Source organism: Glycine max, chromosome 15, assembly GCF_000004515.6.
Source record: "Glycine max cultivar Williams 82 chromosome 15, Glycine_max_v4.0, whole genome shotgun sequence".
In the NCBI taxonomy this organism is placed as follows: domain Eukaryota; kingdom Viridiplantae; phylum Streptophyta; class Magnoliopsida; order Fabales; family Fabaceae; genus Glycine; species Glycine max.
This window is the reverse complement of record NC_038251.2, coordinates 5,193,809-5,209,228: the sequence shown is the minus strand read 5'-3', so window position 1 is coordinate 5,209,228 and position 15,420 is coordinate 5,193,809. Positions and strand designations below refer to the sequence as shown.

At 35.0% G+C, this 15,420-nt stretch overlaps 4 protein-coding genes and 1 non-coding gene across 8 annotated transcripts; 4 read left to right on the top strand and 1 right to left on the bottom strand.

Annotated features, from left to right (window-relative positions):
- Nucleotides 1-44: 44 nt before the first annotated feature.
- EN1 (endonuclease) lies at nucleotides 45-2,043 on the bottom strand. Its single transcript, NM_001248396.1, is given in 9 exon segments — nucleotides 45-169; nucleotides 372-445; nucleotides 539-603; nucleotides 705-800; nucleotides 890-973; nucleotides 1,069-1,124; nucleotides 1,347-1,454; nucleotides 1,587-1,767; nucleotides 1,906-2,043. Coding segments are annotated over 9 exon segments (927 nt in total).
- A 1,945-nt stretch (nucleotides 2,044-3,988) lies between these two features.
- LOC100775705 (60S ribosomal protein L26-1) lies at nucleotides 3,989-4,726 on the top strand. The gene has a single exon (XM_003545807.5). It carries the CDS (start codon nucleotides 4,173-4,175, stop codon nucleotides 4,611-4,613), a length of 441 nt encoding a protein of 146 aa, XP_003545855.1. The 5' UTR covers nucleotides 3,989-4,172; the 3' UTR covers nucleotides 4,614-4,726.
- Nucleotides 4,727-4,992: 266 nt separating this feature from the next.
- Nucleotides 4,993-5,075, top strand: LOC112999656 (small nucleolar RNA R38). Its single transcript, XR_003264867.1, has one exon. It is a non-coding gene; the product is annotated as a small nucleolar RNA R38 (small nucleolar RNA).
- A 1,683-nt stretch (nucleotides 5,076-6,758) lies between these two features.
- On the top strand, nucleotides 6,759-9,086 carry LOC100813682 (quinone oxidoreductase PIG3-like). Of its 2 annotated transcripts, NM_001253315.2 has the most exon segments (6): nucleotides 6,854-7,159; nucleotides 7,248-7,427; nucleotides 7,510-7,591; nucleotides 7,769-7,876; nucleotides 8,022-8,180; nucleotides 8,744-9,086. In NM_001253315.2, coding segments are annotated over 6 exon segments (978 nt in total). In that variant the 5' UTR covers nucleotides 6,854-6,907; the 3' UTR covers nucleotides 8,941-9,086.
- A 156-nt stretch (nucleotides 9,087-9,242) lies between these two features.
- On the top strand, nucleotides 9,243-12,646 carry LOC100820072 (transmembrane protein 184A). 3 transcript variants are annotated; one of them, XM_026125594.2, is made up of 4 exons: nucleotides 9,243-9,887; nucleotides 10,221-10,659; nucleotides 10,807-11,097; nucleotides 12,051-12,465. In XM_026125594.2, the coding sequence occupies exons 2-4, from the start codon at nucleotides 10,270-10,272 to the stop codon at nucleotides 12,258-12,260; spliced, it is 891 nt and encodes a 296-aa protein (XP_025981379.1). In that variant the 5' UTR covers nucleotides 9,243-9,887; nucleotides 10,221-10,269; the 3' UTR covers nucleotides 12,261-12,465. The 3 variants fall into 3 exon arrangements, with proteins under 3 accessions (XP_025981379.1, NP_001341908.1, XP_025981380.1); NM_001354979.1 differs by having other exon boundaries at nucleotides 9,385-9,887; nucleotides 10,224-10,659; nucleotides 12,051-12,646; XM_026125595.2 differs by lacking the exon at nucleotides 9,243-9,887 and adding an exon at nucleotides 9,921-10,036 and having other exon boundaries at nucleotides 10,224-10,659.
- The last annotated feature ends 2,774 nt before the right edge of the window (nucleotides 12,647-15,420 follow it).

Sequence of the window (15,420 nt, the reverse complement as noted above, 5' to 3'; positions counted from 1 at the left end):
TGAGAACAAATTCAAAACAACTTTATGTTGATGGGTCTGCCTGCCTAAGTTGCTGTTGCAAATCCTTCTTCAGAGTCAGCAAACACCTTGTTCAGAATCATGGCTAATCGAATTCCACCTTGAGCAATTCGTTTCATGACAAATGGCATCCTTGAGTCGAAGTAATCATCTACAAAAGCATCATATGTGCACAAAGTCACTACACAGAGTCCTTTAACTTCTAATGAGTCTACTCATCTCATGCTGATATACTAAAACCTCAAACTAATCAATGTTGGTGCAGTTTCATGAACTAGTTATTTAGCATCTAAACCGGCAATCTTGTTAGTTCTGTGACTATATGTCCTTAAATAATTGGTAGAATTGTTCACCTGCTAGAGTTGTTCCAGGTTGAACTCCTTCGTAACCCCATTTGCAAGCTATTTGTATGCTCTCTTTGGCCCAACTACATGATTCCAAAAATGTGAGGAATGTGAACATTAACAGCCAGAGAAAAAGAGATGGTGGGAACTGAAGGTGGAAGAGAGGGAGAGCTCACTTATTTACACACTGAGAGATATCATTACAATGTTTCCAAGATGTAACATCATCTGACCAGATCCCCTGAATAGAAGAAAATTGATTTTGTTGATTTCATTTGGAATCAATCAAACGTGTTTAATAAATACAATGAAGGGTGTCAGACAAATTGTAATTAGTCTTACATCAGTGTAGTTCCTCTCAATGTCTTGGAGAAGGAAGCTCACATCCTTATCATAATAGTCTGCTAATCCAGTGAGAATAATTTCTCTGTCCCACACCTATTGATAGACAACAAAATTAATAGTTGTCACGTGAAGAAGTAATTTGTGAATACTAAATGGAGAATGGAGATGAAATTGAAGCTTACATGGTGCAGATTAGATTTGTGCCTAAACCAGCGTAGTTCTATCGTGTTTCCTCCTTCGTCAGTTGTGAATCCAACGTGCATTGGCTGAAAACATAAGTAAAAATTTTTAGTTAATGTGATTGGTAAAAAGCTATACAATAAAACATGATAAGACTTTGAAAAGGTTTTCACACACATACCTGATGTATATCTCCCATGAAGTGTGACAAGAACAATAACGCCTCAGTCATATTATCTGTAAGATCAGAAACCAAGGCATTAAAGAAAAAATACAAGTGAAAATCCCTCTAATGTTATTCATAACAAAAAAAAAACAAGTTATTCTATGATAAAAATGTACGTTTTCCGTAGTAATAAGTTTGGTTGTTCTGTTAAAATTAACAATCCGGTTGTGAAAAAGAAAAAAAGTTCAAAACTTCTCAAGAGGGTAAAAAAGATAAGAAACTTGAATCCTTACATCTCCGATCAGATGTCCCCTCTTTGTAATGCATGAGTTGAGAAGTGAAATTTTTCACAGCACCTGCAACACACATATCCTCCACGCCTTGGGGATCATGGCAGTCCCCTATGGTAACAAACAGCAACAAAATTTAGCATTAATATTGGAAGGTTTATTGAGAGCACGTGACAATATTAATTACTAGCTAATCACACACAAAAAAAAGAAGATTAATTACTAGATAGAAGTAATGCTTACTTGAATACTGGAAAGAACAAGCATTATCCGGTGTGTCAATGAAATGAAGTGGACTTGTCCACCTATATTTGTACCAGTGTCTAATTTGGTCAGGCCATGTGCAGAGGGCTGATAGGTTACCTTTGACATGGTCAGGTAACAATTGGTACACGGCTTCCGATGCCTCAGGCTCTAAAAGTGCCTATTTATTTATCACACACCAAAGGTCAATTACTTTTCAATAATTAAGATCCCAATCCAACCACTAATAATTCTCTAGTTTGATAATGAAATGATAATTTGTGTTGGCAAAGTGGGGTTTGCATGGCTTGAATTTTACCTGTGCAATTTGGCATGTCATAACATGACCCTCTTTGCTCCAGGCAAGGGCACCAGGTACTCCGATGAAAGCTGAACTAAAGAACAACAGAAATCCAAATGGAAGAAGAGACATCCACAAACGTCTTAGTCTATCCATCTCTTCACTAGAATTATCTTTTCGGCTGACCTTACATGATTTGTTTCAGGATGGCACATAAATAGATATATAGGCATTTAATTTATGTGATTAGCTTAAAAGAACACGTAACATGGGTTTCATTGAGTGCAAGAATTCAATATCTATTTTAAAAGCATCGTCCAAGTTGACTTCAAGTACAAGCAAGATGGGGCGCATTATATACAACGAAATTAGAGTTCTAAGTTCTTTGCTTATGGTACACTGTTAACTTCAAGCAAGCAATACGTTAGTGGTAAGTAGTCTTCACATCACGATATACGCTGGAAGATGCAGATGCATCGTTATCTCATTACTAATACTATCTATTATTAATATCTAATTACTAATACTATCTAATTTCGTTGTATATAATGCGCCCCATCTTGCTTGTACTTGAAGTCAACTTGGACGATGCTTTTAAAATAGATATTGAATTCTTGCACTCAATGAAAACCATTCATGAGTTTTTTTCAAGCTAACCACATAAATGCCTATATATCTGTACGTAATGTGCCATCCTGAAGAAAACAAAACATGTAAGGTCAGCAGAAAACAGAATTTAGTGAAGAGATGGGTAGACTTAGAGGTTTGTAGATGTCTCTTCTTCAGTTTGGATTTCTCATGTTCTTTAGTTCAGCTTTCATCGGAGCACCTAGTACCCTTGCCAGGCGCGAGCAAAGAGGGTCATGTCATGACATGCCAAATTGTGTAGTTAAACCAAGTGGTTGAACATAAGTAATTAATATGCTGAAAATAAGGTTGAGTCGTTTGTGTAGTATTTGAGTTCGATCCTTAACAAAAACAATTCTTAATCAGACTTTACTTATCTTTAAACTAAACTTTGCATTAGTCAATCTTCATTTCCCCTGGTGGATCATAGGATTAACACAAAAATAAAATTATGTAAGTAAAATTCAATCCATACAATCCTCACTTATCCAACACAATAGAATATTCATTATCATAAGATTTAATGGTGATTGGTTGGGTTGGAATTTTGATTATGGGAAAGTAATTGACATTTGGTGTATGATTATTATTCCATTAATTAATTTGAGTATTGGGTACGTAATTTATTATACATATTCTAAGAGAGGATTTTGTTGCCCACAGTAGTTTTATATAACTTAAGTAAATTTATCTTTAATGAAGAATATCCATAACTTATATTAGTGTTTTAAAATTCAACTTGAACGGGTTGGTTTAACATGTTCAAATAAAATTTAGAGGTAAGGATAAATCATAGAACCTATAATTAAAAGTTACAATTTTTTATAGAACAACAACTAAAAGTTACAATAACTTAACCCTACACCAGATGAATTTATATACTTACATATATTTTTTAACTATACTGTTTCATCTAGTTTAATTAATCACTTATTGATTTGACTAATAATTCCCGAACCTAATATTCCTACCGAATCAAACACTGACTCTGAGTTTTAAAACATTGACTATATATATAATTAAGGTAATTACTTGTAATTATTATATATAAACTTAAATTGTATAATCATATTAATTAAGATAATTACCCAAATTCCATAATTTGGATTAGTGCTACCATTTAATTTCCATAGACTTTATGTTTTGCAATAATGATGATTAATATTTTGTATAATATTCACATTTAATAATTATCATTTGATATATGTTATAAATAAAGTATGATATTAATATTAAAATAAACATTATCATACTTAATTCTATTAATAATATTTTGATTTATAATTTTTTTTACAATAAGTATTAAGATAAATATAATTAAAAATTTACATATGAATAAAAGTTATATTTAAGTCACAATTATCTAATATTACATGTGAAATCAAATAATCAAATGCTAATTTGTCATGTATTACACAGATTCACATACTAACAATATTAAATACTAATAGTCATCCAAAAACACTGTCAGGCGCCAAAGCCATGGCAATTGTTTTAAGTTAACACGGCTGACCCAGATGTAAAGCCTAAGTACCCTGTTCCTGAGCAGGCCCATAAGCCCAGAAGCAAAAGCTTGACCTAGGTTACACATCAATAAATTGGATTGCAGAGGGACAGAGAAACCCTAGGGAGGAAGCAGCGGCAACAGAGGAGAGAAGATGAAGTTCAATCCACGAGTGTCGAGCAGCCGCCGCAAGAGCCGAAAGGCTCACTTCACGGCGCCGTCGAGCGTGCGGAGGGTGCTGATGAGCGCCCCTCTGTCGGCGGAGCTCCGGTCGAAGTACAACGTGCGGTCGATCCCAGTCCGCAAGGAGGACGAGGTGCAGGTGGTGCGCGGAACATACAAGGGTCGCGAGGGGAAGGTGACGCAGGTGTACCGTCGCAAGTGGGTCATCCACATCGAGCGCATAACCCGCGAGAAGGTGAATGGCTCCACCGTCAACGTTGGGATTCACCCCTCCAAGGTGGTTGTCACAAAGCTCAAATTGGACAAGGATCGCAAGGCCATTCTCGATCGCAAGGCCAAGGGTCGTGCCGCCGCCGATAAGGAGAAGGGTACCAAGTTCGCTCCCGAAGACATCATGCAAACCGTTGATTAGTCTCTTTATCATACAAACCAATTTTATGTATGGGTTTTGGTAGCCTTTTTCTATCTCTCCATTTTGCAGGATTTTGTTTTCTTTTCTTATGTTAATCAAACTGTTTTATCCCATGAGCTTATCATTAACTATTTTAATTCGTTTTCATGCGTGAGGACAGTGATGCCAGTTATTTCAAGCGAATCTCTATCTCGCTCGCACCTACGGATTGTCTTGTATTTTTCGTTAACGTCTCCGTTATGTGGCTAATGCTGAATATTCTTCATTTGTATGTGAAAATTTAGTACTAGAATGAATGCCCTGGTGATGTAGGACACTTTTTGTTTCTCTATGTGATTGTGGTGTATATTTTTATCGTTTTGTTTGGCTGAATGCACGGTGCTGTGGATGATGAGATCAACAATTTTACAGTTATCCCTGGCTGATGTAGCAGGTGCTGAAAACTTGTAATCTGACACACTCTTAAAATCCATGTTAAGTACAACAACTTGGGTGTTTTGATGCACCATGGTTGGACGGTTTTAACTTAAGGGATGCTTCTTTGGTTGAATTAAAATGTGTGCTTTCGAGAATGAATTAGGGGTTTATGCAAAATTGCTCTCTTTTGTGAATTTTATTTCAATTGATAGCTTTCTGCTTACTTGGTATTCCAATCATTGCAGTCCGAGCTTTCTTATTGTGTGGGGGAACATTATCCTACATTTCGAAACAGTGCGTAAATTGTCCTATGGCTTTTCTTAAGGTTGAATCATGTATTGGTTTTCTTTCCGGTGCTAGCTATTTTAGTATTGTTGATATATGAATTAACACTGTTATCGAAGATACTGGTTAACGTGAGAGCATTGTTCCTTGCATTTGAGTTCAATATAAATAAATTCAGATGAGCGAAACTTTCGATCATCTTTTCTTTTCAAGATAAAATGTTTTTTAAGTCATAGAGAGATGTCATATGAAGTATCAAGTCATGGATAGTATGATTTATATTTTGTTTTGATGTAAAATGGGATTGAAATAGAGCCTATGGTTACGTTCATAATGCAGTCTTAGTTGTCGAGTTTCTAAAAATAAGTTAGTTACAATCTGCATTCATCTAGTCCGAATGGAAGCCTGGATGTGAAAAAAATCAATTTATCTGTCCATAATCTGTGTAAAATCCGTAATTGGTTCAGTTGAAAAAAGTATATTTGGATCAGAACGAATAAATGATTTCTTTTGCAAAGGCAAATACATCGTCCAAAACCAAGGACGGGACTTGTATTCCTTAACAAAACTAGTCTAGCTAGTTCATTAGCTACTGTTCGTAGATCTGTGAGTGCAAGTTAAACTATGAACAAAATTAGTACACCCCCCCATCAAAGCATAGTCACAATAATCATCTTTGTTCCTAGCTTTCAACTGTTGTACGCTGCCAGAACTTCCCCATGTCTCTTATACTATGCCAGTACCCTTTTGCTGAATGGAGACATCAAAATTATCTTTTGTTGAAAATTTTGGTAACTTAGCTCGGCATTGGAAACTCATGAAATCTTTGGTCACCATTTCATTGCACAGCACAATAATTATTGAAAATTGTATTACGTCATTGCACCGGAAATATTAAAATTATTTTTTCTCTTTTAGATAATGGGAAATTGAAATGTAATTGGTTTGGGTAAAATTTCTTGCTTTTGTTTTTAAAGGAACCTTATAAGTTAAATTAAGGTTTAACTTCTAAAATAGTTGCCGAAAGGTTTTATTTTCAACCTTTGCGATAATCCGACTAAAAGCGAATTGTAAGTTAACTTGCAAGATTTCTAGATCAAATATCATTGAGAGGGAATTTTTGATTTTTCACCCACTTTTAAAAATAAATAATTAAACTTAATTCGTAGAAAAGAATCTAAGTTAAGAAAAATTAACAAGACTAAAATGTGTATTTTTGTACTCGTAGAAAAGAATCAAATTCAGGTGTAAAAATTACAACAATTCGCATGATTAACTTAATTGATAGATATATATTGTCGGATAATATATTAAAAGTCATTAAAATTGAATCAAATTTAAATTCTTATTTTTTTTTTCCTGTTGACTAATCTCGTCGAAAAATCTAGAATTTGAGAAGTCTCAAAAGTAAAAATGAGGATATTGGAACCGCTAAACAGAAATATATTTTAGAAAAGAGAAAAAAGAAAGAAAGATGGAAGACGCAAGTGAGGTTTATTAGGGGAAGCGTGGCTAGCAGAGACTAGAGAGATAGAATTAGAATTAAAAAGCGTGAAGGACAGTGATAGGTTTGGTTTGGAAGGAAGAAGAAAATGAAGGCCATAGTGATAACGAGGCCAGGAGGTCCCGAAGTGCTCCAACTTGAGGAAGTGGAAGATCCCCTAGTCGGAGACGACGAGCTTCTCATCGGAGTCCACGCCACTTCCCTTAACAGAGCCGATACCTTTCAGAGGAAAGGCTCCTACCCTCCCCCTAAGGGCGCCAGCCCTTACCTCGGTCTCGAATGTTCCGGAACTGTCCTTTCCCTGGGTAAAAACGTTTCCAGCTGGAAAATCGGTGATCAGGTACTCCTAATTGGGCCTTTCTCTCTTCAATTTTACTATTCACTGTCACTGTGAGTGAAATACAAGGTATGCTATGGTTAATTAACAGGTGTGTGCTCTTCTCGCCGGAGGCGGATATGCCGAGAAAGTTGCAGTTCCGGTAGGACAAGTTCTTCCGGTTCCAGCCGGTGTTTCTCTCACGGATGCAGCTAGTTTTCCTGAGGTTGCTTGCACTGTCTGGTCAACTGTTTTCATGATGAGTCGCTTATCTCAAGGGGAAACCTTGTTGGTATGTATGTCATCTCTGGATCTTACCTACAAAATTGCATGTTGAGCTTTGCTGACTTAATAAGCAATATGTTAATTCTCAGGTTCATGGAGGTTCCAGTGGGATTGGTACATTTGCAATTCAGATAGCCAAGTATCGAGGGTCACGAGTGTTTGTTACTGCAGGTTCACTACTGCTTTTTGTGTGTGTGTGTGTGTGTGTTTTTCAACAACACTCAATTTTCAATCAATTTATTTCAACATGGAGATTAGATGTCTGCTATATTGTTTTCAATTACTTGTTTATTGAAATTCCAACCAATGTTTGCCCAAATTTTATTCTACATATTGATTGCTTAACAGGAAGTGAGGAGAAGCTAGCTTTTTGCAAGAGTATCGGAGCTGATGTGGGCATCAATTATAAAACAGAAGACTTTGTTGCGCGGGTAAAGGAAGAAACTGGTGGCCAAGGTATTATTATTATCTCTTGCTTGCATTATGTAATTATCCAGCATTCATCGCCGCTAAATAATCTATATGGTACCACTATTGTTTGTGCATTTTACTAGTTTTACGGAGAAGCATACTTAACACTGTAACTGATGTGTGGTGGCAGGTGTTGATGTTATTCTTGATTGTATGGGAGCATCCTACTATCAAAGAAATCTTGATAGCTTGAATTTTGATGGAAGGCTTTTTATTATTGGCTTTCAAGGTGGGGTTAGTACACAAGCAGATCTACGCCCTTTACTTGCTAAGCGTCTCACAGTACAAGGTATTGCAATTTTTGGATTATACCCTTTATCAATATATGCTCTCGATCATATTCAGTTTCTACTTGTAAACATTTGTATGTGCAAGTATACTATTGATCATGGTGCCATCTCTTGTATGTTGGATGATGAAGAAATTAAAATTAAATAAAAAGTCAGTCACTTGCGTGAATAACTAAAAAATGCAAAGTAGTTTATGAACTTCTATGTTTTGGGTAGAGGGGAGAATAATCATAAAATTGAAAATAGTGGAAACTTTCTTAATTTTCCAATGACTTCTAATAAATTATGTTTGTGTTTTCCTCACATTCTTATATATCTTTCTGCATTCTTATATATCACTGTGGTTACTTTCCTTCCAGAGTCCAGACTTACCTGCTGCAAGAATAGGCACATTTCCTTCTGAATTTCTACTTTTTTTTATCTTCTTGAAAATGAGTTTTGTATGAGGAAACATTTGATGACAAACTTTTTTCATTATTGGAATGTTTTTATGGAGCATGGTAGGATCTAACTTAGAGTTGGTTGAACTTAACATTTGTGAATGATGGTGGATGCTGTGCAGGAGCTGGCTTACGCAATAGAAGTCTGGAAAATAAAGCTGTGATTGTTAGTGAAGTGGAGAAGAATGTTTGGCCTGCAATTGCCGAAGGAAAGGTTAAGCCTGTGGTCTACAAATCTTTCCCGCTTTCTGAGGCAGCGGAGGCTCACCAGCTTATGGAAAGCAGCCAGCATATTGGGAAGATATTGCTTTTGCCATGAAAATTGTCGTAAATACTGAAGTTCGTGACATACTTCTGGATCCTTTGTGTTTGGACTTGTTTCTTTGTTAAGATCTCAGGATTCTAATATGGTTGCGGATTAAAATAACAGCTAAAGGAATTGATATGGCAAGTTCATTTAAACAATCACACCGTATTTATCAATTGATATGATTGTTGAAACAAACACTTTTTCGCGTCTCTTCTTTGTGGCTTTTGCAAGCGACTGATTTTAGGAAAATTGAATATTTTAACTTTCCAAGTAAATACAATAAGAATCTCTAGATCTAATCAGACTCGAAGTAAATACATTGTTAGTTTGGATTGTGTCGATTGAGCCAACCCTGAGAAAGACTTACTAGTATAACATCACTTGATTACAATACACAGAAATCAGAAGACTACAATAGACTTGGCTTCTTTTATTCAAGTGATGTTATGGTCTTAGTTATGGCCGTCCAGCAGCTACTTCACAATCTTGAAGCTTTTCAGCCTTCCATTACAATCCGTATTAGAAGAACTCCAGTTAGAAAAGAGCCCATAGTTTTTCCAAAAGGCTCCTAATACTATTCGCTCAAGCATGCATACATGTTTTAGGGCATTCATAACAAACTGGATTTCATACCACGTTCCACTACAGCCTAACTGTTCAATTACTTTGAGCTTCACTATTGAGAAAATAAAGTTTTATTTTATTATTTGGACATGTTAAAATTTTGTTTCGTTCTCTCTATAAATATTAAAATAAAAGGTAATGTTTTTTTTCTTCTAATTTTACATCCTTATTTTATCAGTTTATATTTTATTCATGAGAATTGTCATGATTCATAAGAGTTTTAGTACGGAATTGGAGCCACGTGTCTCAATTATTAACTTATACAATCATAAACCCTTTCTGTCATCGCTTCCGCTGCCATTGAAAGAAGCTGTTGAATCGCGTCGAATAAGGTGAGTTTCGTTTCGTGCTTTCTCTTTTGAACTTCTTTCCATTTTCCTTTGGCTTTTCGTAAATCAAGTTTGCTTTTTTACTTCCTGTTTGAACCCGAAATTTGTCTTTTTTTCAAAACGAAGTGGTCCTTGTTTACGAGAGGAACTAGGTTGTTATGAAACAAACATGTTTTGGTCTTGGTGATAAAATTATAGTGACCTCTTATAATTATGAATTGAACTGTGGGGCTGATAGTATCAATTATAGTTTCCTTTCTGAGGGTATTGTTTCTTTGTTTGTTTCATGCTCTGATTTCCTTTTGTTTGATTTGATCCCTCTTTGAATTTCTTTAGCAGGTTCTGAAATTTTTAAGCTTTCATCTCAGACAGGGTGTAATAAGAAATGATAGATATAAGTACTCTCAATGCTGCACAGATTACTGTGCTGGGATCCGCGTTTTGTGTTATGCTTTCCATGCATTTCACGACGCAGTTAATGTCTCAGCATCTCTTCTATTGGAAGAATCCGAAAGAGCAAAAGGCTATTATCATTATCATCCTTATGGCTCCTATCTATGCAGCTGTCTCCTTTGTGGGTCTCTTGGATATCAGAGGAAGCAAGGAGTTTTTCACCTTTTTAGAGTCAGTTAAAGAATGTTACGAAGCTTTGGTCATTGCCAAGTTTCTGGCTTTGATGTATAGTTACCTGAACATATCCATTAGTAGAAACATTGTGCCCGATGAAATTAAAGGCAGGGAAATTCACCACTCTTTTCCAATGACACTCTTTCAGGTATGGCCTGCTTCTGCAGTCTGCACACTTAGAATTGTACTAAAATTTTGGGGAGAATGAATTTGATCTACTAACAAGAAATTTGCATATGTATATGATGTTTGTGATGTCATGGTATTCACAATTTTGTAAATCGATCTTCTGCAGCCTTGTACTGTTCGCCTGAACCACCATAATTTGAAGCTTCTAAAATATTGGACATGGCAGTTTGTTGTTGTCCGTCCAGTATGTTCCTTTCTGATGATTGCATTACAGCTACTCGGGCTGTATCCAACTTGGTTGAGCTGGGCATTCACCATTGTTCTCAACATATCTGTGTCGTTAGCCTTGTATTCTCTGGTGGTCTTTTACCATGTGTTTGCTAAAGAACTGGCACCACACAAGCCTCTAGCGAAATTCTTGTGCATCAAAGGAATTGTTTTCTTCTGCTTTTGGCAGGTAAACTCATTATCATTTATATAATCATCTGATAAGCTGAGTTAAATGACCACTTAGAGCCATAAAAAGCAGCACAGAGCCAACAAGAGAATAAACTCGATGTAGGAAAAATGAGAATGTTGTGTTGGATTGGGTGACTGAACACAGTAAGTAAAATGGGTATAGGCCGAGCATGTGTGGATAAGACTTAGAAGACTCAGTGAGGAGAGAAGACCAAATGGAAGGTAAAATAATCACTAGAGGTAGAAGAAGGCTAAGAAAAACAATAGGCGAAACAATAAAGAAGGATTTAGAGGTTAATAATTATTTTGTTGTCGTGATTTACAACAGAACATTATGGTGTTGTTATTTGATACTTTGATCTATGTAACCAATCTCACCTATTGGGTAAATGCTTGGTTGTTATTGTTGTTGTTATAAAACACTTGATCAAACTAACGTTTATTAATTGGGCACCATAAGTTCCTATTGTGTTATACTTTGGGGTGTATTTATGTTAAATACTTTAGTCGATTTGCATGGTCTAAAGATGATGATGACCCGGGATGTAGTTAGTAAAATTTTATAAATAAATCTTCAACACCTGCTGAGTATTAGCCTAGGAATCTGTCCATATTTATTAATCTGTCCTTGTTCATGTACAGATCTGTGTAATAAACTAATAATTGTATCCCTAGTATAAAATGTGAAATTAGGAATTAGAGAATAAACATTTATTTGTTGTAAATTGGAAAATCTTTCCATATTTGTCCCTGCATTGTGTCTATTTATCGGAAAGAATACAAATCAGAAGACAATTTGACCCTGAGATTTGCCTGATTCATCCATTTGTCTCACATTTACCTTCAATTCTTTTCCTAGCCCTATATCTTTATATTATCCTTCATATATAATTGCATCATCATTCAGGGCTTTTAATGTGATAATAATGAACTATCTTTGGCCATGTTTAGGGAATGTTGCTGGACCTTTTAGCGGCAATTGGTGTCATTCAATCTCGTCATTTGCGGTTAGATGTGGAGCACATTGAGGAAGCAATGCAGAATATTTTGGTATGTCTAGAGATGGTTATCTTTTCTGTTCTTCAACAGTATGCTTATCATCCTGCACCATATAGTGGAGAAGTTGAGAAAATGCTTAAACAAAACAAGAAAAATGAATGATATGATAAGGTCAAAAGAAAAAAATCAGGGTACAGAGATGTATTCAAGAGCTGTTTATTGTGGCGCTAGAAATACATGAAAACACTGATGCAAAGTGGATGTGTTATTTTTATAATGTTATTGTACTCGTACAAGGTTGCCCATCCACCACCTCTGTAACGTTTCCTTTTTGGTTGATGTTAAAAGAGATTAGTCTTTATTATTATTATTATTTGCTATCAAGTATCTAGTATCTAGCGTAAGGCCATTTGCTTGGGATGATAGTTGTTTCTGGTTACTGTCTCGGATACTTTTATGGTTTGAATCAAGGGAATAACTGATCAATATACATAAACTCAAACTTGAATTCCTTTATCTTTCCAACATTGATTTGGATTGCTCCATGATACTCCAGTCTTGATATAAATTTAGCAATAGTCCTTTATCTTTCCAACGTTACACAAGTTTCAGTTTTCCATCTGCATTGCCAAATTTACAGAATCTGCATTCAGCCAAATCGTGTAGTTTATTTTAGGGGGAAGGGAATAGAGGCAAGAGGGAAACAAATTAAATACACAATGACCTTTTGGGTAGGCATCCCACCAACCCAATTTTCTGCATTTATTGATACATACACTGAGCTCTAGAGATATTTCAGATTTCGGATCGGACCTGCACCTCTCTCTAGAGATATTCGAGTAAGTAACCCTATCCGTAATTATATGATTCTTTTTTATTGTATAATTAAAAAACAAAATATAGATAAGAGTTATATTTTAGATGAATCATATGTCCATTAGATATACAGAGATCTAACGTACGCCAGATTACATAGGTGTACAAAAATTGTTTCAGCAAAAAACCTAGGATTCCTAACCGTTTTAATTGGTTGTTTTATATCAAAATAGTTCAACTGCTTTAAAATCGGTTCTGAACCGAACTGATTTTTTAAAGCCGATACTTTTTAAACTGATTATGAATCGTTCTGGTTTTTAAACCAATTCTAAATCGTACAGGTTTTAAAACCGGTTCAGAACTGAACTTTTCGAACCGATTCCAAATTGGACTGGTTTTTTAAAACCGGTGCTGAACCGGATTGATTTTTCAAAACCAGTTTGGTTTCTGGACTGTACTACTTTTGTGAAACCAGTTCTAAACCAAACTTTTTTAGAATCATTTTTTTCTAAAATCGGTTCTAACCGCACTGTTTCTCAACAACCGGACCATTTTCAAGAACCGGATTTGAAAGTGGATTGGTTTTAAAACCGGTTCAAAACCAAACTAGTATTCAAAACCAGTTAAAAACCAAACTGGTATTCAAAACTGGTTCTGAACCAAACTTTTTTAGAACCGGTTTTTGGATCGAACTACTTTTCTAAAACCGTTTCTCAAAAACCGGTTCACTATTGGACAGTTTAAAACGGGTTCTGAACCAAACTGGTTCGTGTAACCGGTTTCAAAACCGGGCTAGTTAACAAACACACAATGCACTTTGGGGAAGGATTAATGTTGTTCCTCTTTGTAATTTTTCGGGGTCATTTTTTTTTCGTCAAACCTCTTCATCCGTAATTAATACCATGAATGTAAGCCTGTACGTAATGTTTAGTTTGATATTCTTTTTCTTTTTTCTGATTTTTAATCATGTCTTGGGTATATATATAAACATGTACCTTCTTACTTGACCGTTCCCTGCCATTTTAATTTTAGTGATATTTAACTTTATAAAATTAAATTATTAAATCAATTTAACAATTTATTAAACACGTGTTTGCCATCAATCTGCATAAATTTATTATGTGCAAACGATAAAACTCTAATTGATAAATTTAAGGAACAAATTAGCTAAAGATTTTGTGTTACATGTATTAATTAACTCCCAATGCTCTAGTGACATGGATTGTGGATTTGCCTATGAAAAACTTGAAAATAATTTACACTCTACCAGATAAAATTCAAAGGATAGAAATTCATTGAATAAAAATACACTAAGAACTAAGAATGTAACACGTGGCTCCTAATTAGATTAACCACCCGAACTAAAAAACAAAGTCAACAAATTAAATAACTAATTGCAAAAAAAAAAAAAAAGCAATGTGAAAAGAAGTCTAAAACATTGAATATAAGATCACCGGCTTTCGTCTTGTGAACGTCGACACAGTTTAAATGAAGTGACTTCAACCCAGAAATGGAACAAGATAATGAAACGAGATGAAACTGAAAATTGTGTCCCCTCCTAATTTTTTTTCTCTCCCCTTCTAAATAATTCAGTGGAGAGCTAACGAGGCACAAAAGAAATCCCAGACTACATCTCCCACTCCCTGAACCAAAAAGAAAAAATAAATTGAAAATTATATAAATTATGATCACGTATACTGGAACCGTGTTTAGTAAGAGCATATCCGTCCAAACATCTCTTAAAGACTATAAGCACTTTCTATTAGAGGTGGCCTAATGGTTTGTTTTAAGAAAAATAAGTTTCTTAAAGTTTTTGCAAGAAAAAATTTATTGAAAAAGCAATTATTTAACACACAACTACTCTTTAATTTGAGTGGAATAATCCCTATAATTTTGAAACAAGAAAAAAAAATGACAAATAAATTTTAGTTGTTAATTTTTAGTTAGTCTTGTAACTCCTGACTCTTTACAACATTTATGTGTATGTTAGTTTAAATTTTAATTTACTTTTTTCCAAAGCATATTACTTCATATTTTTAATATTACTTAATTTAACTATAATCATTTTTAACACATCAAATTGAAAAGATGCACATGTGAAATTTCGCTAATTTTCTATATAGAAGTCAGTAATTTTTAGTGTGGGACTAGATTTACATAACTTTAATGAACGCGTTTCAAAGTTTCCCTATTATGCTGATATATGTTTGGAATTTCATCGGTGGGGGAGTTTAATGTCCGGTTGCAATATTTGATTATAGAGTGGAAATAGAAGAAATATAGAATCCTGAAGAAATTGTTGTGGAAGGTGAGAAGTTGCTATCTCATGCGTTAGAAATATGCCTTGGTATCGTGTGGGGACTGTTACATTCTAAAGAATTACACAAGCACTGCTTAAGTAAGTCATTATGAGAGAGGCAAAATTTGTGGTAGAAAAGACCATTAATAAGAGAGAAATGAAAGTGAAAGGGTTAAAAAGATGAAGTTAATGGGCTTCCTTATGGCC